Genomic DNA, 25,344 nt, shown 5'->3' with positions numbered 1-25,344 from the left:
TCACAGAGCTAGCAAGTGGTAGCACCAGGATTCAAAGATCAGAGTTTGTGACCCAATATGGCACACTGCCTTGTCTTCCAAAAGGATAAGGCTTAATTCCATTACAGGATTTCAGGTACCAACCAGCAGGGGGCAGAAATCCCTTCCCCAGGGCTGCTGACATCAGGCCTATTCTGACCCATTTCCCACACCCAGTTACATCCTAGTACAAGGGCTAGATCGTGCCCTGACAATTCTGAATAGGCAGCGTCAGAATTCACTCTATTTGGTCACCTACTAAGTATCAGGAGAAACCTGTTCTCCCTTCTCTTTCTCAGTGCCCTGAAGCACATCTTTCCTTCCCCCCATGTTCCATATCTTAGTTGTTTTTAAGACCACAACTGGGCGTTCACCCTTCAGTCTACCACCTGTCTCCTGAACCCCGACAATCGGTCCTGTGATCTGTTGACCTTTTTTTTATCTCCCTCTGATCCCTTCACTTCTCTCCATCTCCAGTGTCATCATGGAAGTTTGGGCCACCACCCATCTCTTTCCTGGATTACAGCAGCAGCCAGTCTCCTAACTTTCCTCCTGGTCTTCAGTCTTGCCCCTCTCCAATCCATCCTGCAAGCTGCTCCAGGAGCGGTTTCTCCCTCTAAAAAGGGTAAGGTGATATTGCCCCACTGGTACAACCCTTCAGTGGGCACCCCACCTGTGTCAGATGGAAGTTCAGATTCCTTCTGGTGGCTTAATGCACGCTGCATGATCTGGTTCCTACTGACTAGTTCATTTCCATTTCTCATTATTACCCCCAGTCTAAATTTCAACTGTATTAAACTTCCACAAGGTGCCACACACTCCCAAGACACCTCCAGAATGCAATGTGTATCCCTCCTCTGTGGTGCCAGGAGCCTGGTTCACTTATCTCTCTTCATGGCAACTACCTGTATCATGCTTATTGAGACTGTTTCTAAGTGGAAAATACTGAAGACAACTGAATTTTCTACAAGTAGATAAATAATTTGTGGTTCACTAAAGCATTGTAATAATAATAGCAATTAAAATGAACCAGAGTTTCATCTCAGAAACATAATTTGAAAGTGGCGAAAGACCATAAGTGGCATGATACCATGAATGTAAATGTTAAAAACATAATATAGAAGTACAAAAACATGCATGGAAATGACATAGGAAAATGGAAAGGATAAAAGGCTTTAATTATATGTTAACATTTTATTTGCTTTTCTAAAGGTGTTATCTGAAACAGATATGGTAAATGCTAATGTATGTTAAATATGAGCAGTGTAGTTATCTGTAATATTATTTTTCTTGTATGTTTCATAAAATATTTTACGTGCTATTTTATTTAAAGGAAACTTCCCATTTAGTTTCTGCCTCATTTAGTGTTCCTGAGCCCCTGGCTTCTATGAGGGTAAAGACATCACTGACTCACCACTGCCCCCTTAGCTTATAGCACAATGTCAGCTACTTGAAAAAATGTCTGCTAGGTGAACACATAATCTGCCATCATCCAATCAGGCCCAATACTAGATTTCCATATCCTTGAGACTTCTTCCTTCTGGCTCCTTCCAGAAGCTGTTAATCACCCCCGGACTATAATAGGCTGACACTTGAGGAAACAAGAAACTCCAGTCAAGAAGAGCAGTTACTTCCTACCACACACATTTCCCTGGGTGCTTGCGTACCCAGGCATGGTGGTGAGGTGAGGTGCTGCCCTCCCGAGGCCTCCAGTCTTGCTTCAGCAGACTTTCCAGAGACCCTGGAAAAGGCAGGTGAGGAAATGCAAATGGAAGTCTGTTTTGGACTTACATTCTTTGATAAATAAGTAGGTGAGTGTGAGCATGACCGTGTGGCCGCTGTACAGATAGTCCCCACACATGTTGTGAGAGCCAGTGATGGACAGGCCACCGCCGGCAATGAGCTTCATTATTCTCCGCAGTTGGGCTTCCCAGTCTCCAAAAAGCTGGTGGGAAAAGAGAAACAAGATTCATTATTAGCCCGCATGAAAGTGAGCCCTAATTACTATTTATATTCAGAATTAAGCTTTGTGGATATTTGTTCTTTGTCCCTGCTCCTGGCAGAGCTTCTAAAACCTTTGGAATTTCCTGAGTGATAAGAAAGATAAAGGTGCTTTTGTTATTCATAACGAGCTCCTTTCAACCACACCTGAGTTCACCTTATTGTGTTGACCTTTGGAAAGCCCTCATGGACGGTTGCCAAGAGAACCAACCAGGTGGTGGCGAGGTTGGAATTTTCAGTCCACTTCACCTCACCTCCCTCCGGGTTCATCACCAATGACCAGTCACTTAATCAGTTGTGCCTACGCAATAAGGGCTCCACAAAAATCCAAAAGGATAGGGGTTCAGAGAGCTTCTGGGTTGGTAACCATGTGGACATACAGGGAGAGTGGGATGCCCTGGAAAGGGCGTTGAAGCTCCATGCTCCTCCCCGACTTTGCATGCATCTTTTCCATCTGGCTGTTCCTGAGTTACATCCTCTTATAATAAACTGCTAATCTAGTAAGTAAATTCTGTTAGCTGCTGTAGCAAATTAATTGAACCAGAGGAAGGGATCATGGGAACCTCTGATTTATAGCCAGTTAGTCTGGAGTTCTGATTGGAATATAAAGTGGCAGGGTGGTCAGGGTGAGACTGAGCTCTTAACCTGTGGGATCTCCAGGTAGAGTGTCAGAATTGAGATAAAGGGAGTTGGAGAATTGCTTGTTGTTCAGGAAAACCCATGCACACATCTAGTCACAGCAGTGTTCAGTGTAGTTATTGCGAGGAAAGGAGACACAGGAGCGTTTTTCCTTTACAAACTTACATTAAGACACAAATCCTTCACCATGAATTTGCCCACTCAACGTTTACGGTACTTTGGGCAACCCTTGGAAAGAGTATGGGCCTAGAGAAGAAGCAAGAACTTTCCTTAGATGTCACCATTCTTTATGGCACATTTCAACTGATGTTTACCCTTTTTTTTTTTTTCGATTACACTGATAAATAGTGACAGATTTCCTCCTATAACTGCCATCTGGGGGGAAAGAAAATTTACATCTCCAGGGACATTTTAGAGATATACTTTCACATGCTTGGCCTAGAGGACAACTGTTTTATTAACTTAGCTAAAGTAGCTTATGAAGGTTGGGGCAGCCAAATGTACAAATTTTTGTTGGTGTGTGATTTTTGGGGGACCAAATTTAAAAAGGGGCTGAGTAGGATGTACCTTCAATCTTCTGAAATTATGTAGATAAAATTGTATGTTTTTCCTTTTAATAAAAAATGAAAAAAGTTTAAGAATAAATCTTCCTGTCTCTGATACAGGTCTAGAATTACTCTAATACTAGAGTAAGAAATGGCTTGAACAACTCAATCACTGCAACTTTCATTTGGTCTGTCAAATGAAATGTGTGACTATTTATATTTTATAGTTGTCAGCACTCTTTTACATTCCAGTTGGCCAATCTAACCACCATGATCCCATTTCAACATTTAACTAGTATTTCACCTGTGGAAAGCATATGTTTATATAAATTATAAATTCATTATAATTTCCCTTTAAAATTGTTATCAAGATTTCTAGTTAAGGAGGGCAGGTTGAACACATGACACAGAAGATATGAATTTCTAAAGTCAAAGGGATCACCGAATGCCCAGCTCAATAGAAGAAAACAGAGCTACACAGCAAGACTCCACATCATGGAATTTCAGAAACTGGGGGCAAAGAAGAAACCCTAAAGCTTCCACAGATTAAAAGCAAGCTTTATATGAAGGCTCATGAATCAGAATTTTTCAAAAGCAACACTGGAAAACAGAAGACTTTGGAAAAACGCCTCCAAAGTCTGAAGGAAAATGAAAATCATTTCCAACTTAGAATTGTACACCAAGTCATATTATGAACTAAGCATAAACTAAACTAAACCCATTTTCACATATACAAGTTTTCAAAATATTTACCTCCTGTGAACTCATTTTCAGGTAATTACAAAGGACACGCTCTACAAAGAAAAGGTGTAAACAGAGAATAAAAAAGAAGAAATGGGATTTGCTAGCAGGCCAATAAGAGGAAAGCAAATAAAACTGTGCACTTGACCTAAAAAGTGAGCCTCCCAAATGGGCAAGTGAGAACTCTCGAGAGTCATCTTCAAGATGAGACTGATAGAACACTTGATGCCTCTGAATGTATCAAAAGGAGAAGCATAAAATGGGGATGAATAAGTATACAGAAAACTGATATCGCAAAAGGCAAGGCAATTACTAATTCTATAGGAAACAAAACATTGTGCAGAAAAGTAATTATAGGAAACGACATGACTTGGCTGGGAATGGCATTTACAAAACTGTAATAATGTAAGCACTGAATACTGAGTTAAATCAAGGACAGAAAACTATACTGGGAAGACAGAACAAGAAAAGTTAATGCGTATGATGGGATGGTGGTCGCAGCGGGCGGCAGGCATGAGGACTCTAAATCTTGGTCGTCCACACCAAGAAGTCAATAGTAGAAACAGATTATATTAGAAATGGTAAAGAAACAATACTGCATGTCACTTAGAGACCTGAGGGTAGCACGCACACGTGCACACACACACACAGTAAAAACAGTTCAAGATATGAAGGTAAACACAAGATTCGGTTAAAAGAGTTCAAAGCATAGAAAAGTGGGCTGGAGTAGGATCAGGGTTAGGGAACTATTGTTTTTCATAACAAGTCCTACAGAACCATTTCAATTTTTAAATTGCATACATGTATAAACATAATTAAATCTTTTCTAAGTTTCAAATAGAAAGTTTGGTCTAGTTCTGTCATAACAATGGCTAATGCATAGAAGAAAATTATGGCAAAAAGCGTAAGTAGCTCTTCATTTTACATTTCAAACTGTTCTAAAATTCTGTGTTTTGAAAACTATAAATCATATGCTTAGGCACCATCACCCCATAATTTGCCCTCCCATTTTAGCAGGAAAATGTCTGTGGGGAAACTGTGTGTGTAGGGGTGGAGGGAGAAATTATGAGGTAAACATGGCATTGAGGAAAACCAGCCGAAAATTAATGCTACATTTTTTACAAGTGCCCTTAAAACACCTAAGCTTTCTTTTAAAAAGATCTTTCCACGTTTGTCAAACCCCTGCAAAGGGGAACTCTCTTTAAGCTTAGTGGAGAACAGGAAAAAAAAGATGGATGGTTACAGCCACATTTAAAAAAAAAATAAAATAAAAAAAATAAAAAATAATAATAATAAATAATAATACTTATGTTTTAAAAAGCAAATAAATTAAAAGACAAATTACAAAACGATCGGAGCAGAAACAAGTTAACATCTTTATTGTGTTCACAGCACATATAATTCAAGTAAATAAGGCCATTTTAGGAAACAAAATCAAAAGGACAAAGAATATGACCAACTGGAAACAGAGAATGTGTCAAGCAAATAAAAATGAAAATTAACATTAACAGGAGCTCATTCCCCCCACCCCATATCAAACTAGCAGAGCTAAAGAAAGATAGACAATGAGAGGGTAGGCACAATGTCACTGATGTCCCCACACCGGTTCACCTGAGAGGAGAAGACATGGTGAGTGCCCCAGCCAGCAGTGCAGGAGGAGGAGGTGGTAGCGGCCTCTGCAGCAAACAGGCAGGGCTAAAATCATGGCTCTTCCACCAAGCAGCTGTGACCCTAGGCAGCCAGAACACTCTGCGCCTCAATTTCGTCATCTACAACTCGGGGACTGATATGTTTATTACAACTGACAGAACCCTCTGCAAAAATAATCACCAGCAATTGAAATAGGCATGACCTCTGACTCAGTTACATTGCTTCTAGGAGTCTACCTCAAAGAAATGACCCCAAATATAAGGAAAAGCTTTATGTATAAATATCCCACTGCAACATTATTTATAAAAGCAACGAGCTGGAAACAATCTAAATGGGAGTTGTTCCTTGCTATTCAAAGCCTGGGCCAGGGATGCACTGGCAAGACCAGGAGTTTGCTGTAAATACTCTCTGGTACTGAACCAGAATCTGAAGTGACTCAAATGCACGTTGTAGTGATACAAATGCACTCAATTAGGCTGTAACTGCTGACTAAATTATTAAAAAATAAGTTTACAATGATTGCATAGTAACTTAGTATCATAAATAATTGTCTTCTATTAAGAGGGAAAAAACCACAACAGATGTTTGGTATAATTATAACTATGTTTTTAAAAATATGCATAGAAAAAGTCTAGAATGTATACGCTACATGTTAACAGGGTTTGCATGGAAATTGGCTTCTCCCAGTCTTTGTGCCAAGGGGACTTCCATTCCTCCTCCGTGAGCTAGAAAAACAGGGATTCTGTTGGAGTGCGTAAGTTCTGGCATTTAGGTAGCTTTGCAGTGCAGGCAGGAAATATGGGAAGCGAAAAAAGAAGAAAAAAAAACAGGAAACTTATGGCTAGACCTTTCATACTTCTCAGTTTCGCTTCCTTCCCCAATCTGCCTGTTACCATTTTTCAGTCTTCAAAGAGTGCTCCATACGTTCTGCCCAGTGGTTTTTGGTTGCATTCAGCGGGAGACAGGATGGAGTGCTGACTCCATTATAACTGGAACTGTAACCTCCATATCAGTATACTTTTCAATGTCCATTCTTGAAAGGAGAGAGGTTTGTTTTTTTTTTTTTTGGGGGGGGGGCAGTCATATAAACACTTTCTCCCTGGACACTACAAAGCTGTGACAAGTACGTCTCACAGCTGCACTAGTACGTATGTGAATTATGCTCTCCTATTGTCACAGAAAATTCAGTTTTCAGTAAAAACAAAGTAATTTTCTTCAACTTCTAATAAATGGCTAAGAAATTAAGTAAACTGACTGAATCACTTATGCAGTAACAAGGCACAGAGAGAAACTGAGAGCAGAAGGTGGCAGGAGAACTTTCTTAATGAGACAGACCATTCCAGTACAGCTTGAGCCCGTGAGCCTTTGGATGTAAAAAAACAAGCTTCCCCAAGTACTTTTTCAACGCTGAATAACATAATGCGCTGATGATAGTCTGTGTACCATCACTCAGTTTGCAGACAGCCTAGTGCACTGCCTTTTCTCTTAACTGCATTTGAAGAGTGGGGACATTCTGTGTTTCACCCCCAAATGGCAGGCGAGGAGAAGCTGGAAACAAAACTCATCAAATAATGCCGCATAAATCAATGCCTTTGGCATAACTTTGATGTAGGGCGGTAGCTGAGTGCTGAAGAGTAGGAATGCTATTTAACAGAATCCTTGCACCTCACCAATGCTCTATCCGACAGAAGCACTGAAGGATCAGCAAGGCTTCCCGGGTCCCCTCGCTGTTCAGTGTTGGAGCTGGGAATGGGACCCAAGTTCTCTAATTCCATGGATGTACTGCCTGTAAAACTATATGCTACCTGTGCACTGCCAGCCCCCACAAGCTCGCATCAACCAGAAACTGGATACATAACAAAGTAACTTTTCCTTGAGCAGCCTAAGTGGGCACCTTACAGAGGTAATGGCATGCTATCGTGCCCTATTCCAACAACAATGAACAGCCAGGTGTCTCTCAAAGTACTTCCTTCCTCCCTCATCTCTCCCTTCCTCCCTTCCATTGTACAATGAATCTACCTACTGCCACCAGGGCAACTAATTTTTTGTCTTGTTCGTGAAGAACAATCTTCACCCAAAACAGAAAATTCACTATCGTCCATGGCACGCCAAGACAGCTGTTCTTAAACACCCAGACCACAGATCACACCTGCGATGGGAATCAAGTATCAGGGATCAGTGGGACCCCTGTCAATCTATCTCCCAGAAGCCTGCAACTGAGAAACACACGCTACACGCTGTGGTTTCCCCGTCAACTTCAACTCTCCAAATGACTAAGGCCAAAACAGCAAAAATATTCACTTCCTGAATTTCAACTGGCATGTAGCCCTCCCAACCAATGATGGATACTTAAGAACTTCTATGATTTAAGAAAATGTCCTTTAGCATGACCTTGAAGCCCCCATGGAGAAGGGAATGTGCTTATAAGGTTGATGAATGCTTTAGTATCACAGTAGCAGTGAGAAGTGAGAGGCTCAAAATGACCCCTTGTAATTTCTCATACCTTCTTACTGTTACTTGATCGGGCAGTGAAAAACAAAGGAAGTGTTAGGGTGGCTGTACATAATAGGCCATTTACCTTTTGTTTGTATAGAAATTCCAACTTTTTAACAGTTCTCCCATCAATTACCTCATTGTATCCCCAACAAGCCTGTCATGTGGTTAGAGCAGATGTTATGATGACCATTTTACAGATGAGCAAATAAACAGGCTATTTTTCTGTTTCACACAGTGACTCAGTTGGGATCAGATCCAAATGTCTTACCTCTCATTTCAACAACCTTGCCCTGGGTCCCTGAAAAGAGCTTGTTATTACTGCAGACACCTCCCCCAATGCCAAGGGCTGGACAATGTTTCCAGGTTCACTTTACGTTGTTGCTCTCATGAAATGTAATCCATGTTACATGTCATTTAAACACAGTTGAATTGCAAAAACAATATTTATTTATTATTCACTAAAGATCTATTTTTCTTGCATTTTCTCCATTTAAGTCAAACTTCCCCATCTCTATGAAAGTTATTTTCATGGAACTATTTCATAAACAAATTGCCCATTTTCTGCCTTCTTAAACAAGGTGCTTTCAGTTTGATTGTAGCTTTCCCTGCTTATGGACTGTGTTGTGATGGAGGGATGTTCCAAGGTACCCACGTTACTTTCACAGGAACAACAATGAGCATAAATACCAGCCCCAAACCCAGTTTTGGGTTAACCACCTAGGTGGCTCTGGACAAGCCATGTTACCCCCTCTCGCTTCAGTTCTGTCATCTGTAACACGGCAAGAGCAACACTTCCTCACCTTCCACTCTCAGCAACCAAATGCAAAATAATGTTTGTAAAAGTGATAGCTAAATTTATAAAGGGCTATACAAATCTAAGGCAGCATTATAATTACCAAGTGAGGTCAATATTTTTTTTGGGGGGTGGGGTGGAGGCGGGGTGCGTTCCGTAAGTAAGAACTCAAAGCCTAGCAGCCAACAAGTGAAATTTGGATGGTTCTGCTTCGATACGCAGCCCTCACAGATGCTCATCTGTGATGAGACTTTTCTGAATTCTTCCTCCAGATGGTAACCACCTCACTTCTCGAAAGATTCCGTTTCACACACAAATATTATATCCCCCTCAACTGATCTGAAGTAGAGAGATTTCACTATGCACAACCTCTCAGAACTCATACATATACAACTTTTAAAAAGACTTTTCCCTCCACTAAGCTCTGACATATTTGGCCCCCTACACCTCCCCATTGTCAAATGTATCCATCAAGTCCTATCCTAAGCAGCCATTCTGGATGGGGGTGGGGGGGTGGTCTCTAAGTAATTATCAGCAATCAAACACTAATCCCCAACCAGCTTCCCTTTTCTCTTAATTTTTTCATGGCCTCTAGTAAGGAGACTTATCAAAGGCTTCATATAATCGTAAATAAAGCTCAGCTATTAGATTTCCATTCACCCATATTCTTATCTGTCACATTAAATAAATCCAGTAATTCAGTCAGGCAAGTTTTGCCTTTAACAAAATTACAATTGCTGTTAAGTGTTGAGAGATCCTTTAGTCTACCTGGACATGCAGTGAAAATTGCCAAAAAAAAAAAATTTCTCTCAGATTTTTGTTTTGAAAATTTCTAAATCTAAAGAAGAGTATAGTGAACACCACAGACACTTCACTCAGACTTATCAATCACCAACATTTTGCCACATTTACTTCCCTTTTCTCTCTCTCACTTTTTTCCTTGAACATTTGAGAAGAAGTTGAATACATCATGACACTTCACCCCTAAATGTAAAAACAAGGACATTTCCCTTTATAATCTCATACATGAAATTTAACAATGATACAATACTATCACAGTTAATAGACAGTCTCAGCAACGTCCTTTAGAGCTTTCTTCCCCCAACCTAGGATCCAACCAGAGAATACATATTGAAGTTACTTGTCATACTCTTAATTTTTTTTAGTCTACTACAGTTTCTTAGTCTTTTTTTTTTTTTTAATGACATTGACATTTTTGAAGACTCCAGGCTAGTTTCTTTATAGACTGTCCCTCAATTTGGTTGCATCTGATTGTTTCCTTATGTTTAAACTCACGTCAAATGTAATTGCCAGGAATGTTACAGAAATGTTATGTCCTTCTCTGTGCATCACATCCAAAAGCATCTGATCTCATCTGTCCCACTACTGGTTTGATCCCTTGGCCATGGAAGTGTCTGCCAGGTTACTCCACTAAATATATCCTTTTGCCCCTTTGTCATTAATAATCAACTTGTGATTTTTTTTGAAATTATGTAAACATTATGGCGCCCAACCTATCACCTAATCCTTTAGCATCCACTGATGATTCTTGCTTGAATCATTACTATAGTGGTTGCAAAATGATGATTTTTCTATTTCTAACATTTCTTCTACATCTATTAGTTGACATTTTTTTCTCCCCAATACAATGTTCAAAATGTTTTTTATGAATGTCATATAATCAATTACTGTCACTATTTCATTGTAATGCTCAAATTGTCTCAAACATGGCCAGTGGGAGCCTCTGAAGTAGGAAAATATGGTTTCTGAATGGAACGCGCTAGCCTGTAGTGTCTGGGCAGCTCTGGAACCCCTCCTGAGGGTGAAAGCCCTGCTGTCCACTTGCCTGTGCTCTGACACAAAGGATAACGCTTCATGGAGAGGCACACGCCATTTGACTCTGAGGCTCTGCATTTCCTCAGTGAGTGCTGTCTGACTCTGGTGACCTCTTCACACTAGATGGCTGTTGCCATGTAGAACATCTTTGCCACCTTCCCAATGGCTCCGAAACACGACCCCCTCTGCCCAGGTCTAGGCCTCCCTCTGAGTCAGGCAAAGGTAGCCTCATCTTTCTCCTTCCAGTGAAGTACCAGGAACACAGACATGGCCAAGTTTCTTGCCTCTGCCACTTAGTACCATGAGTGCCTCTTAGATAAGAGGCAGGTTAAGCAACCTCCTCCCACTCACTGTTGTGAGGCTGAAACAAAAACAACACATGCCTGGCCCAAAACAGGTGCACAGAATTTACCCCACTCTGTCTTCCTCCTTCTCTCCCTCCCTTACTCTCTGTATCACTGGCGAGAGATCTTCTAAGAGATCTTCGATGCCATCATATGAGACTCCCTGCTAAAACCCTTCCTGGCTTCCCAGGGCCACGCTCCTTAGAAGGATGACAAAACCCCTTAAAATCGACCCACAACCTGTCTCTCCGGCTTTACGTCTGGCCACTCGACCCGTAGGATCGTATGCCCAGGCAGATCTAACTTTACCTGCTCCCTCAGACTCCCTGTCACACACCCGTTCTGTTTTCTCCACCTGGCAAGCTCTTCCTCCTTCAATTCCACTTGGCAAACTCCTACTCATCCTGCTGAGACTTGGCTCAGACAGCCCCTCCGCAGTGCAGCCAGGACTCCCAGGGGAGTATGCCTCCTTCTCTGTGCTTCCATGGCAACTGAGCTCCACAGGCCTATTACAGGGAGGACCACACAAGTCAGAGAGTACTCTGCCAGGTTACACATCAGTCTTGTAAGAGGAGGGGCGCTTGTCTTATATATTTGTGTATCCTCAAATTTCACCCTGAACAGGATGGGTTCTTTAGAAATGTTTGCTTAGGAAATAAGCAACTTGCTTGTTTATCAAAAGGAAGTCACATCTACAAACTCCCTGCCTCATAATCTGCGAGTGTGAGTCTCCCTGGCGATTTCCCTTAAATAAGAAAAGCGTTTAGAAAGTTTAGGGTTTATAAAATCATGTAAAAATGCATATGTCAAATGTTAACTATAAGAAAACAGGAATAATTATTCAGAAATCATAATCAGAAAGTACGTAAGAAAATGATGCATAAATATCTAATAAATATATTAAACATTAATAGTAGATAGGGCCATGAGTGATTATAAAAATTTCTCTCCTTTTGTGTTTTTTTCAATGAATCTATAAGGAATGTGGAGTTTCTTTAAAATAGAAAAATAATATTTTTTAAGAGAGAGAAAGAAATTATTTAGTTCATGTCTATTTTTTTATCCCCGAAAAAGGAAGAGAACAGTGGAGACTAAGATGGGAAAGTCAAGAAGAGACTTCGGATGGGGAAGGTCCCTGAAAATTACATGCAGAGAATGAACAAATGAGAATGAACAACAAGAGAAATTATACTGACAATAAGGAACTGGCAGGCAAGCAGAAAATTAGGTAAAATCAAGCATCGACAATTTAAATTCTATACAATTCAACAGGATGACACGAAGCTATTTTGATAAAAGAATACAAGCCATATTCTGAAATACTGATAAGGTTAGCAGGAGCTAATCAGAATATCACAATTTGTCAGCATGGAGGGCAGCTTGGAACACTCAAGCTACTAGCTGAGAATGTAAGGAGGAACTCAAAAAGGTTATCAAATCCTAAAGAGCAGTGAATCTTTTGCCTAAGACTAAACTTATGACAGAAAAAGAGACTTTTAGGCTGATGACCGTCACAAGAGGCTTAGCAGTGAAGCTCGTAAGGAGGTGCTTTGATCTTTCTAATTTCTGTAATGCAGAAGGACTGACAGTGGCAGAAGAGAATAGGCAGGCCTTTCTGTTATTACATTTGTATTTTATTGTTCCACTGAACAATTAAATTAACCTCAGATGCCACCCAAACGTAACCCTTGTGCAACAGTGGGCTATGTTCAAATGTGTTGGGGGGGGGGGGGGAACAAACATGTTTTTCAAGTTTAAGAGAATTGTTTCACTGAAAACACCATGTCAGATTAATGAATTAGCCAGCTAAGTATCCTGGCTGTAACAGAACTCTCTCTTTTTAAGTTTTCAAATCAAGTTCATCACTAAGACCATAAAACAGAACACAACATACATCTCACTTGAATGCTTAGTCACCAGATTAACTCCCATGATTATTAAAATGAGAGTTGAAAACAGCATGAGTTATTTTCCTTCCCTTCCGTGAGCATTAGGCTGCCTGTGACTCTGGGGCTTAGGGTAGTATTTTGTTTTGTTTTACCTTTTGGCGTTTGCTAAAACAGAAAAAAACTTCTTAGAGAAAGCTTAGAAGACCAAATAATTCTCAAGTGCTTCTGCCCTTTTTTGCTTTTTAGTTTTTTAACAGAATCCTAAACAGTTGGAACAAGATGATAAGCGGTTATTTCTGGGTTTGTATACATGCTCCTTGGCGAAAAGCTGTGATGAGCTTAACATGGGCTAATCAAAATATCAAAAATTTGGCCGCCTCTAGTGTAAGCCCAGCACACCCGTACACTGGGATATAGGACACGTGCTTCCCAGATTTCTAATCTAGGAACTGAACACACCTCCTTGCCCTTCCATGTTTCTCAGGGCCTTATCTTTGTTGTAGAAGCATTTGATGGGGGGACAGGGAGGCGCAGTTCTCTTCCTCGTGTAATCATTTCACAGAACAATTATTTCTCAAGCTATTACATTTTGCGAAGTGAAGAGTACACCACCATTAAATGAATGAACAATAGGAACAATTTTCATAATTACTGCTGCAAACATGTTGGAACAGTTTTCCATGCATTTTGAGTACTGGCATTAAGGGACAACTAAAGTGTACTAATTATGGGGTTTAATCTGATGGCAGAACCAAGATTAAATTCACATGATTATGTTAAACAGGAAGTCATATTCTAAAGCTCAACTCTCTTTCCCTGTAATTTAATGATGACTGATAACTGTATGGGCATCTGTCCACCAAGTGACAGGCCTTAAATGGTGCCTCTTATCAGGGAATATCCAATTCTAGAAACACTGCACCACTATGTACTATCTTTGGCCTTTTCATCCATACCTACAGCTTGAACACCATCTAGAATATGATGAATCACAAATATTTAATTTCTAGCTCGGATTTTTTCCCCTCGACTTTAGACATGTCCTGGACACCACCATTTAGATCTCTCACAAGTACCTCAATCTCTAGTTGTTTAATCTTAAGTCATTAACTCCCTTTTCCTCCTTCCCTTATAACGATTGCAGTGGTAAAACCCAGTTGCCTTTGAAATCCTTCCTTTCTATCCTCATTCCCTACATCATAGTGAATACCAAGTTGTATTGATTCAGCCACTTAAGCTTTGTTCAAATCTGTCTCTCCCTTTCCATCCCTAGGGCCAGTGGCTTAACTTGGGGCCCTTCCTACAGCATTTTACGAATGCTGGACGAATAAGAGTCTAGGGGTTGAAGCGTGATGACGACACCAAGTTCTCTTCTTATTTCTGTGAGCATTTTACATTGACAGAAGCCCTGTGTATTGCCTTCGTTCATTCTCACAACTCCTTAAGAAAGATACAAAAAGTGTCATTAGCCCTGTTTTGCCAACAAAGGAACTGAAGCTCTGAGATGTTAAGTGCAACTGCCACCCAGTTAGTAAGTAGCAGTGCAAGATCATCCTAACTCTGACCTCAGCGTTCTTTCCACTACTGGGTAGCTTTGCATTTTTCCAAGGCAACACATTCCCTCTCTGTGCAATGGTTCAGAGAGATGTTTATCAAGACTTGGTGGTGAGGCTATTGAGAGACATCAAATAGAACATGGACTGGATGACTTTTAGAAAGGTTCCTTTCAATTTTGAAACATGGCCCCGGGTATGACTCTAGGGTAGATAAAGCAGGTCTCCGGGATCTCTCTCTGGTGTTACCTTTCTCTCCTTTCTGACACTGTTCATCAATGCAGCATTCCAGCCCTTGACTGACCATTGAATTTCTTAAGCTTGATCTGCTATTCCAAAGGGTGGCAGTCTGCAGGCCTTTTTCTAATTCTGCTGCCTAGCTTCAGAAATCATTCTGTTTTACCTGTGAAGTGTTCTTGCCAAGCAAGCTAAAATTAAATCAAATCAAGTCTCCAGAGACAACTTTCTATTTAGAGGAAATATGAAGGGGAGAGGAAACAGTTAATTGACACTAAAAAGAAACAAACAGATAAATTCAGAATGTGGTATACTCTACAGAACAACTGATCTGGTTTCTACAAATTGCAGATGGGGTGTGGGGGGAGGGGAAGAAGAGAAGGAAGGAGGGAGGGAGGGAGGGAGAGAGGACTGGTCTAGAATTAGAGACTTAGAACAACTGTATGTAATATAAAGACTTTGTATCCTAATTTATACAAATCAACTTTAAAAAAAGGCATTTTTCAGGCAATTCAGATAGTCCACCAACTGATAACTGTGATACCAAAGAATTACTGTTAATTGTGTTGAACGTACCAATAGCATTAAAGTTATACAATAAGATATCCAAAAATTTTAGATGCACTCTAAAGTATGTAGCAATAAAATGACATTGTCTTAGATGTTTTTAAAAAAAATTGCTTCAAAACGAAAAAGAGCAGATGAAGTAAATGCAGCAAATCCTGATAATTACTGAATCTGAGTGTTGGGTATGTGGAGGTTCCTTACACTAGTTTCTTTACTTTGGGATATATCTGAACATTTTCAGAATTAAAAAAAAAAAATGTTTTCTGAATCCTTTCTTCCAAGAGCCCTGTTCTACAAAAGAAGTAATTAGACTTCATGAGTTTTAACTGATAATTTTTGCTAAGCTATGGTAACATTTTACCCTCTCTTATATACTTTATTTGAAAGATTCTAATTTCCAAGAGACCGTCACAGAATGATGGCCCAATTTGGGATTTCTGGAAATACAATAAATGAGTGACAAATGTTTGGGTTTGGGTTTCGTTTTTGGCACAGTTCTTGCCATTACCCCTGCCTTTACCAAGAAAACCCACAAGCTATTTTGTCAGTGGCTCTTGGTTAGATACGCTGATGGCTCAAGCTGACTGTACCTGCCCGTGCTAACCAAGCTTGGGCTTGCCTGCAACCGGGTGGAGCTACAGAGGTCCTAAGAAGAAGCAAAGCTAGAGCTAGCGTAGGGAGCAAGGCTATACAGCATGTCCCTTTGACGTTGGATCTGTTTTCAACGTGTACCTGACCAGATCACACATCTATCTAAATGGGTGTGACATGTTCCTTGGTGGAGAAATTTCCCACCAAGGGGAATTTCTGCACAGACATACTTTTTAAAGGAGTTGAACTAAACTTAGGCAAATATCCTAAACAGTCATCCTACTACTAAGGGCATATTTCTTAACAAGCCAGCCTCCCAGCAAGTCTATATCTTTGGATTCTCAATAACAAGGTATTTCCTATGACCCAGGGGCTGCAGGCAAGTGCTTGAGAGATTTTATGGAGGGTAAAGAAGATGTGAGGCTGGCTTCTTTGGAAGGGCAGAAGAAAGAGCAAGAGGGAAGGTGCAGAGAGGACTGCTGATGCAGATGGTGGAACATGGGGAACATTCCTTATTGATGATGGCTTCTCCAGAGTTAAGGAACAGTCTGCAGCAAAAATGGGAAGAGTGAAGTAAGAAACTAGCTACCTCTCTGAACACATACGTAAGTCAAGGAAGAAGGGCAGACCACAGTAAGAAAACCCATGTAAAGGAATCCAAAATTTCAAATGATAAAGACATCGCTTTAAAAACCCAAAGTCACTTTTTCAGCCCTCTTCCAAGGTTGTGGCAGGGAGAATCTCTCTTCTGGAAGGAACAAAAGTACAAAGGGATGAAGTTGAAAGGGTGTTTCACCAGCACAAGAGCAGTGCAAAGAAATGATTGCAAACACACTGTAGTATTTTCTCCCAACTGAATCAAAGGAACTTGTCTCTTTTACTTCTTATTGCATTAATGCAGGTTAATATTTCTAAAATTAAATCTTCTGCTAACTATTTCATACATTTCCAATGCTCTCCCTTAGTTGAAATTATTCCAAGGTACAGGTAGAAACAATAAGAGAGGAATGAAGTTTATTTTAAAGAAAGGCTTCTATGCTACTAGAGAAGATCCATAAATACGGCAAAATGCAGCTCTGGAGAGCAGTGATATTATTTGGGTGGGTGGAGAATGTAAGGAATAGTGTCTCTTGCGCTGCTGTTACAGATTTCTGCTGTAGGGATTAATAGAAAGAAGGAAAAAATACCATTTGAAACCAAACTTTCCATCTAAGAGAGTGAAAAACCATACAAAAGCTTTTGGATCTGTGTCAAGGGAGTGAACGATATTTTAAAACTTTGGCAGGAAACCAAAGAGCTACACCCACAAGGCTTAACTGCTTCCAGCACACTAACTAGACCACATATTTCCCCAGCTGAGAAGTACTGGCAGGGTCCGGAAATTCTGAGAAGGGTGGGGCTACCTAGCCATATTGCTTTGTAACATTCCCAGATGAGGGTGGAGGGACTTGACTATATTCTAAAGAAATTTTCACCTTTGGCCTCTGTCAAAGGACCTCTGGGCAAGATGAGAAACAAACAAAAAAGGGAAATGACAGTGAGGAATGGTTTACCTTCGGAGAGCAGTTGAAATGCATACCAGGTACTGGGAGTGTAGTTACATACATTGTAATACATCGATACAGGTACAGCGTGCCAACTATGCAGAAAAATCTTCTGCTAATAATAGACCTAGAAAAAGGGAAAAACAGGGCAGACACTCAGTCATGAAATTCTGCAGGTTTATTTATTTTAAGTTTTCAATGACCCAAAAAAACAAACAAACCAAAAAAACTACTTGAGAGCTTAAAATCCGAATAACTATAGCTAACAGCAGATTAAGGTGCGAACTTTGAGAATGATGCAGTGGGTATTTTTCTCTTTTTTAAAATATTAACTGGCCAGAAAAGTTTAAAACACTATATTGCTACTCATTAGGCTTCGTGAGGCCTTAAGCCTGAGTTGACATTTAACTGACGTACAAGTGGGGCCCAATCTGATTGGTCAGAGCCCACTCAGTATCTGTGGTTCAATATTAAGTGTCTTTTCTGTTATAAAAGGGAAGATGTTTAGAAAGTTAGAATGACATTAAAATGAGAATTCAAACTTTTCCGACATTTAATGAGCCGACAACATTAAACAATTTTACTTGTACATCTGAGAAACTGATTCTCTCAGACGATCTCTGAGGAAGCCTGATGCCAAGAAAAGAGCCTGTTTGAAATGACAGCATCCCACCCCCATCTCCCTCTCTGCTTACTATGTGGCCTTGGGATACGCTATTGACACCTCTGTGTCTCAGTCTCCTAATCTGTAAACCAGGTATAATAACATTACAAATGTATGAAAAATCCCTGCCATATGCGCACAATGATAGCCATCAAATATATAGTTTATATGGTGGATAACAAAATAACCAAGAATTAGAAATCTTTTCCACTTCAAATTGTTGAGTGGTTCTAATGAAATTACTTGATATATACATATGAACATGTATATTGAGTTTGATAATGTCTGCTAATCACAAATTCCACACAGGTTTAATTCAATTAGATTCAGCTGTACAAACTTAAGTGTATGCTTGGACAGTAACGCTCCTTCCTTCTCTACTTCTATCTTGCTCTGCCCACCACAGGCCAGAATTACAGTCCCCGGGGTCTCCTCTTTCTCAACTTGGGGAGTTCAAACTTTTCCTTGGCGTGGGGCACCTTGAGTTAAATGACCAAAAAAAGAAAAAAGAAAAGAAAAATCAGAAACAATGGACTGGCTTTCCTCTGAGAACATGGAATATGTGATCACTCTATGATTGTATAGTGTGGTTCTACTTTTAAGCAGGGTAGATCTTCCTACTGAAGTGTGGTAACTGAAGGAGAATTTGTATCTTTTGTATTTTTTTGTTTAAATAACAGGAATGAAGTAATGTCACTTGGGAGATTAAAAATTAACTTTAAAAATAACCCATGCAACTATATAAGCATTTCACACATAACTGCACAGTTCACGTAAGTTAAGTCACTTAGGTTGTATGGGGAGAGTCTGGGTTCTTTTGTCTCCTTACCCAGATTTCAGAAACTGAGCCATAATTGTTTACCATCTTAGTGAAACTGTGTGTGTCACCTCCCAGGATGAGACTTTATTCAGCATAAAGCTGTCTTCTAAAGGTGTATGTCTCTAATTTCAAGTATGATGAAAGCACGATATAATCAAACAATATAAAGAAGGACAATACTAGAGAATAATACTAGGCCATAAATGTCTTAACAAGAATACTTGAAATACAAAACTGAATTTTATATTGTAAGATGTAATGGTCATCTTTCATCAAAAGGAAATGTCCTCTCTAGCCATTCTGCTCAAACAAATAGAAATTCCCCGCAATTTCACTTGAACTACACTAGAAACATCTAAGACAGAAACCTGCTAAATCTACATGTGTTAACTTGTATGGAGAAAGAAAATGACTGCCATCACTCAATTTTGGTCAAGAATACCATCTTAAAAACACTGCACATGATTGTCTCATGGTACACAAAAGATACATGTACACACATGCCAATAATATTTCCATATCTCAAATTTGAGTCACATATGAATAGCTGTAAAAGGAATTCAGAAACATCTGAGAATGAGGTTATGTGAAAAAATGATAAAGGATGAGAAAAGACTAATCTCTTCACAAAAATATTTTTAAAATAACAAACACTAAAGATTCAGTCATGGAGCGGCCTGATGGCTCAGTTGGTTAGAGCGCGAGCTCTTAACAACAGGGTTGCCAGTTCAATTCCCACATGGGCCAGTGAGTTACATCCTCCCCAACTAGACTGAAGACAATGAGCTGCCGCTGAGCTGCAGGAGGGGTGGCCAGATGGCTCAGTTGGTTAGAGCGCAAGCTCTCAACAACAGGTTGCCAGTTCAATTCCCGCATGGGATGGTGGGCTGCGCCCCCTGCAACTAAAGATTGAAATTGGCGACTGGACTTGCAGCTGAGCTGCGCCCTCCACAACTAGACTGAAGAACAAAACGACTTGGAGCTGATGGGCCCTGGAAAAACACACTGTTCCCCAATATTCCCCAATAAAAATTAAAAAAAAAAAAAAAAAGAAGATTCTGTCATATTTACTATTTGCCTTGAAATGAAAAAGTCAAAAGACTTTACCCAGTGTTAACGAGGTGATAAGTTGGAAGGTTGTTTATAAGAAGCCTCTGATCTTTGGCATTTACTTAATCTTTTTGAAATTAAGCCTAGAATATCTTCAATGTATAATGTTAAACAAGGATCTCCTACCATAGACTTTAAAGGGCAGGATATGAAAGTGTTTCAAAGAACTGTATGCAATGAAGATACGAATTTCCTTAAAGAATTTCACACATTAGAATTCTTAACTTAAAGGTTTAAAAGTTCAAAATGTGTTTAAAAAAAGATTTAAAGTGGTTAAAAATGTAATAATGCCACAAAAAAAGTCACAGAAGAAATGTTAATGAGATACTACTGGAAATTAAACGAATGCCAAGAACAAAATGCAGGTTGTAATTCCCCAAAGCACAATGGCATTCCCCTCATATTCATATGAGCTACATCTCTCCTTTCATGTTAGAAAGATGCCTGTTGCCATCTGCTCACACTTTGTAATGACTATCACTTCACAGACGCTTGTATTTGGTTCTTGGTTCTCCTTCTCCCAAGTATTTGAGTAATAGGTTCGTTACTACTTTTTCTTGAGAGAAAAGAAAAACATACTTGTTGAATTTGATTAAAAGGAAATATAAATGAAAATGTTAATGTTTGATAAATAATTATTATTGGTAGAATAGCATGTCATATCCAGCACAGGTAGCTTTATTTTTATGTATTATACATCTTACATTTTTATTTTTCAAATATCCCTATTTAAAAAGGAAAAAGTACTCAAAACCTGATTAAATACTACTATTTAAAAGTAGCAGCACTACAGTGTTTTTGGCATGTGCTACGATGGTCTAAAATTCTAAAGAAAAAATGGTGAAAGAAATGAATATACTGGGAAGTATTATTATTAGGTTGGTGCGAAAGTAATCGCGGTTTCTGCAATTTTTTTTTTTTTTTTAACCTTTTAAACCGCAATTACTGTTGCACCAACCTAATAAAGTACTGGACAGTTCTTTTGTTACCTCTTTTAACTAATCCACAGCCAGAACATATATGTAATTTATTCAGTGCTCAGAACTGGCCTGCAAGCTCTTTGTGGAAGCTATTGGCTTTTAGAAATAAACAGGCCCTGATACATGGGAGTGGAACTAAGCCACAATTCCAAACTAAGAGACAGTCAACAAGTGGGAGAGCACACGTAACTGTAACACGGAATCAGGGAGGCCCACAACTGTGGAGCAGTCACTGAGGTCGCGGCACGATTCAGGTCTCTGATTAGCAATTCCAGTCTGTGCAGCACGAACAAGGTGAAACAGAGCTTATCTTTATACAGACGCTAGCTCTACATTTAACAAAGGCCTGTTTCCGACCTGTACCATCTCAACTAATTTCCTTAGAAATTAGCTTCCTCACCAGCAAACGGAGGAAAAGGGTATCTCTTTCTTACAATTCAGAGGAATGCTATTGAGGTACTTCCCCAGGGTGTTATTAGGAGTAGCTATGGTTTTGCCAAATATCACCTACATGCCAAACTCTATGCCACCTAGCTCTTAAAACGACCTGCAATGCATGGCTATGATCCTTACTTTACAGATGGGAAAATTGTGGTTCAGAGAGTTTAAAGCTGAAATATAAATATATGACACCAGACAAAAAAATTCAGGAAACTGCTTCAAATTGTGTAAGAAATCCCAGTTTTATTTTGAGACTCCACTGCTGTGTAACTATAGATGAGCCAACAACCTACCACATTTAAGTTGCATTTCAAAATCTATGTAACTCAGAATTTTCACTGAATTTGTATTTTATGCCACATTTCATATTATCCCAGAACTCTACAAAATGAGTATTCCGATAATAATTTAATAACTATGTTATTATACTACTGAAAAAAATCCTTCCACACACCCAACACTAAATGCAACCTTTTTCATTATTGTCTGCACACTCTGTGCCTAGTTAGATTTGCTCACCACCCACTGCCCCCAGGTATAATCAGTCATTCTGAAATGCCATCCAAGTCTCAGCATTTTATCTTGCCTGAACTTCCACAATGACCTTCCATCTGTTTTTCCTAATTCCACTGATGTCTCCCTAACAGCCACTCCACATACAGCAGCCAGAATCATCTCTTCTTAAACAGTTAAACAGAGTATGTCCTTTAAAACTCGCCAGTGGTTGCCAAATGTGTCTTGAGTAGAATCCAAATCCTTCACCAAGCTCACGAGGCCCTTAAAGACTGCCTCTCTCCAACCTCAGCTACTGCTGTTCTCGTCGTTGTCTAGAATCCAGCTTCAGTCCAATGCCTGTGGGGCTCTGTGAACACCCCATGCAAAGACCCTCCTGCATCAGGTAGGGCCTTTGTGCCAGCCACTCCCTCTGCCTGGACTCCTAGAACACTGCCTGTCACTCAGGTCTCTGAGAGACCGCCTACTCTAAAGAAGTTCCCTGGGGCTCGCTATCTCATCCTTCTGTTCTCACTTCTCCAGAGCCCCTTCCCCCATCCCACATTCTGTTGACTGCCAACTCCAAAGAGTTTCTAACATGTTTTCCTCCCTTTAACTCCTTGCTACTAACCCTTGGATTCCCTGGGTTGTGCAATGGCTTACCACGGCCTACTGAAGTTCAACTTCCCCTCCTGACGCCCCTTTACATGTCCTCAAGTTCTCTTACCTATCTTATCTGCAGATGCGAACCCCACTGATCTGGCCACAAAAGGGGCCACTAAACCCCGAGTTTCTTGCTTTTGCCAGCAAATCTCTTTCCCTGGTCTCTCCCATTATCCAGTCTCCTACAATCCTATCCATCCACATCTGCATGGAGACTTCCAGATATCCCCAACTGGACAGAGTCACTTCTTCCTCTGAATCACTTCACAGCTTTGTTTCTATGCTACGGTATTTTTAATAGTAAAATTGGCATTACCATTACAACAGAAGGTCTCATCCCTTCTATCAGAGGCAGCTCTTACGCGAAGCTGTCTTGGTCATCTTTCAGTCCCTGTGAGGTTTACGATGGTACCTGTGATACTGGCAATATCATACAGCTCTTTGCTGTAGAGCTTCGCTTCTTACTCCCTCTGAGAAATCTTTCCCTGCTTCTTTCCACAAATGTCTGCGCTTTAAACTTTTCCATATACCTGCCAAAATTACCCTGCTGTGATGCTCGCCGATCCTTCACTCTGCATCCCTTGCGCACTTACATTTCAATTTACAACATTTGCTGATTGCTGCATTCATCCAACTAGGACTGTACACCCTGGACATGGGGGACTGTGATCTCTCCCTTCCCTCGACATCTCCTCATCACCCCATATGTGCTTTCTACCCATCACAGGAGTCTCAGTGGCTCCAGATGGTCATTCGTGAAAGCCCAGGCTTCATTCAGTACTTCGGGAAAGAAAACTCCAGGGAAAGGTTTGTAAAACAAATGAAAGGGAAAGAAAAAATGCTGTACAACACATAGAGAAGTGAAACTATATGCTCTCTTAGGAGACCTATAACTCATTTAGTATTGCTGCATTCCCACACAGGGTGGATGACACACTCTGTGAATCAGGACAATGACACATAACCAACGCCCAGCCCAACAATGTGTCTCTATATGCAGTGTCTTTTTGCCTTTTTAAGATCCAACTCAAAAAGATTTTACATCTATGGTGTTAATTATTTTAACCACATTCCTGTTTAACCTATATCATTATCCCATTTTACAGAAGGAAAAATTAAGATGTAAAGAGTTTAAATACTAAGTATAGGGGGCCAGAGACTCAGTCAATGAAAGCACCACACAAAACCCAGGTCTCTAGACTTTCAATTACGGTAGCTGTTCTTTTCACTAGTGAAACTGTCAAGTTTAGAAAAGGCAGTGGCTTTGATTTTTTTTTTTTCCTAAGTCCCATGTAAAGATCTGAAATATACTGCAAAAGTTCATTAAGTTTAGGAAATGATCCTGGTTTAGAGAATTTGCAAAGAACACATCACACTATAAAATGATCTCCACTCAACTTACCTGTTAAAAGTATATTATTTCCTGGGTTAAATATACTGCATTTTGCCGTGCATAATGCATACTTTTTTGCCAAAATTTGTGAGGGAAAAATAAGAACGTGCATTATACATGGGCGGTACTAATTCCACATCTGTATAAATGTTTTTAATTCTTTTATTTATGCTTAGGAGTTAAAAGTGTAACTCTAGAAATCAATAATTTTATCTGTATGCAAAATAATACCCTGGAATATGATAACAGGTTTGGAACTTGCAAGGACTACGAGTTCTTGGTCTTCTATGATAGGTAAATATGGTAAATTTGTTACCGGTACATAAAATTTCTTGGACCTTGTATCTGTTCTTGTGTTTTGTAATTATTTGTTACATAAAATTTCTTGTACCATCATATCTAAAAAATAAGTGCTAAAATTCCTTTATAATACAAAAAACAAGTACCTAAATGTAAACAAATAAAAATTTGAATTAAAAAATTAAAATGAAAGATTTTTTTCCCCTGAAAGTTTGGGCCAAAAACACAGGTGTGCATAGTACATGGCAAAATATGATAGACTGTAATGTAAGGTAAAGAAAAAATGTTCCTCTGTAAGATCTGAATGACAATCTCGATCTGATCTACTGGAGATAGTTATGTAGAATTAAAATCAAGTATCATCCACAAACTACTACATACATATGTACAAAACAAAAGGAGCTATATTTCTTGGTATTTTAGGCTATTAACAAACATAGTATATGTACATATGTGTGTATATGTATATATATACATATACAGGGGTGCCAAAAAAATGTATGCACATGACTTGTATTCATCTTTTGTTATCGGCATATATTGAGTATTTTAATTTCAATAGTTTTTTCCTTTCTTGAAATGTGTATACATTTTTTGGACACCCTCTGTAATAAACACATGTGTGTATAAATATGTGTGTATATATATGATACAAATATGTACATATGGTATATAAAATGCAAATATGTACATGTTTACCCAGATCTTTTCTCATTCCTTCCCTTCATCAAAAGTTAATCACCTTGAGTCACATTCTTAGGGGCTTGCTTGTTCAGTCACAGCTAGTGGAACTAAACACTTCATATTTGCTCTGGGGCTAATAGATTACCCTGAAAAGTAACATACTCTCAGTTTTAACAGGAGGTTTCTAGAAACATAACAAGCATAGACATCACCAGCAGCGGCTAACATTTATCGGACTCTAGGCACAGTAACTAGCATAGAGCAATACTCCATAAATGCTAACTGCTGCTATTTTCATTTATTCACAGAACAAAAATGTTACGTTCTAGGCATTATTCTGGGCACTAGGAATA

General features: G+C 39.6%; 1 protein-coding gene across 15 annotated transcripts in view; it reads right to left on the bottom strand.

The window, feature by feature from the left end:
* Positions 1 to 25,344, bottom strand: part of SGMS1 (sphingomyelin synthase 1) — a 253,582-nt gene that overhangs the window by 3,804 nt on the left and 224,434 nt on the right. For all 15 annotated transcript variants that reach the window (XM_019738682.3, XM_088791977.1, XM_074339421.2 and 12 more), the window contains 2 exons: positions 17,454 to 17,571; positions 1,810 to 1,963 (listed from right to left, as the gene is read on the bottom strand). In XM_019738682.3, the coding sequence (XP_019594241.2) occupies positions 1,810 to 1,963; positions 17,454 to 17,571 (272 nt within the window). The remainder of the gene's footprint in view (positions 1 to 1,809; positions 1,964 to 17,453; positions 17,572 to 25,344) is intronic.

This window comes from Rhinolophus sinicus, chromosome 15, assembly GCF_057876585.1.
Source record: "Rhinolophus sinicus isolate RSI-liver-muscle chromosome 15, RSI-T2T, whole genome shotgun sequence".
Classification (NCBI taxonomy): domain Eukaryota; kingdom Metazoa; phylum Chordata; class Mammalia; order Chiroptera; family Rhinolophidae; genus Rhinolophus; species Rhinolophus sinicus.
Note: the sequence above shows the minus strand (reverse complement) of the source record. Positions and strands in the feature narration are given on the sequence as shown.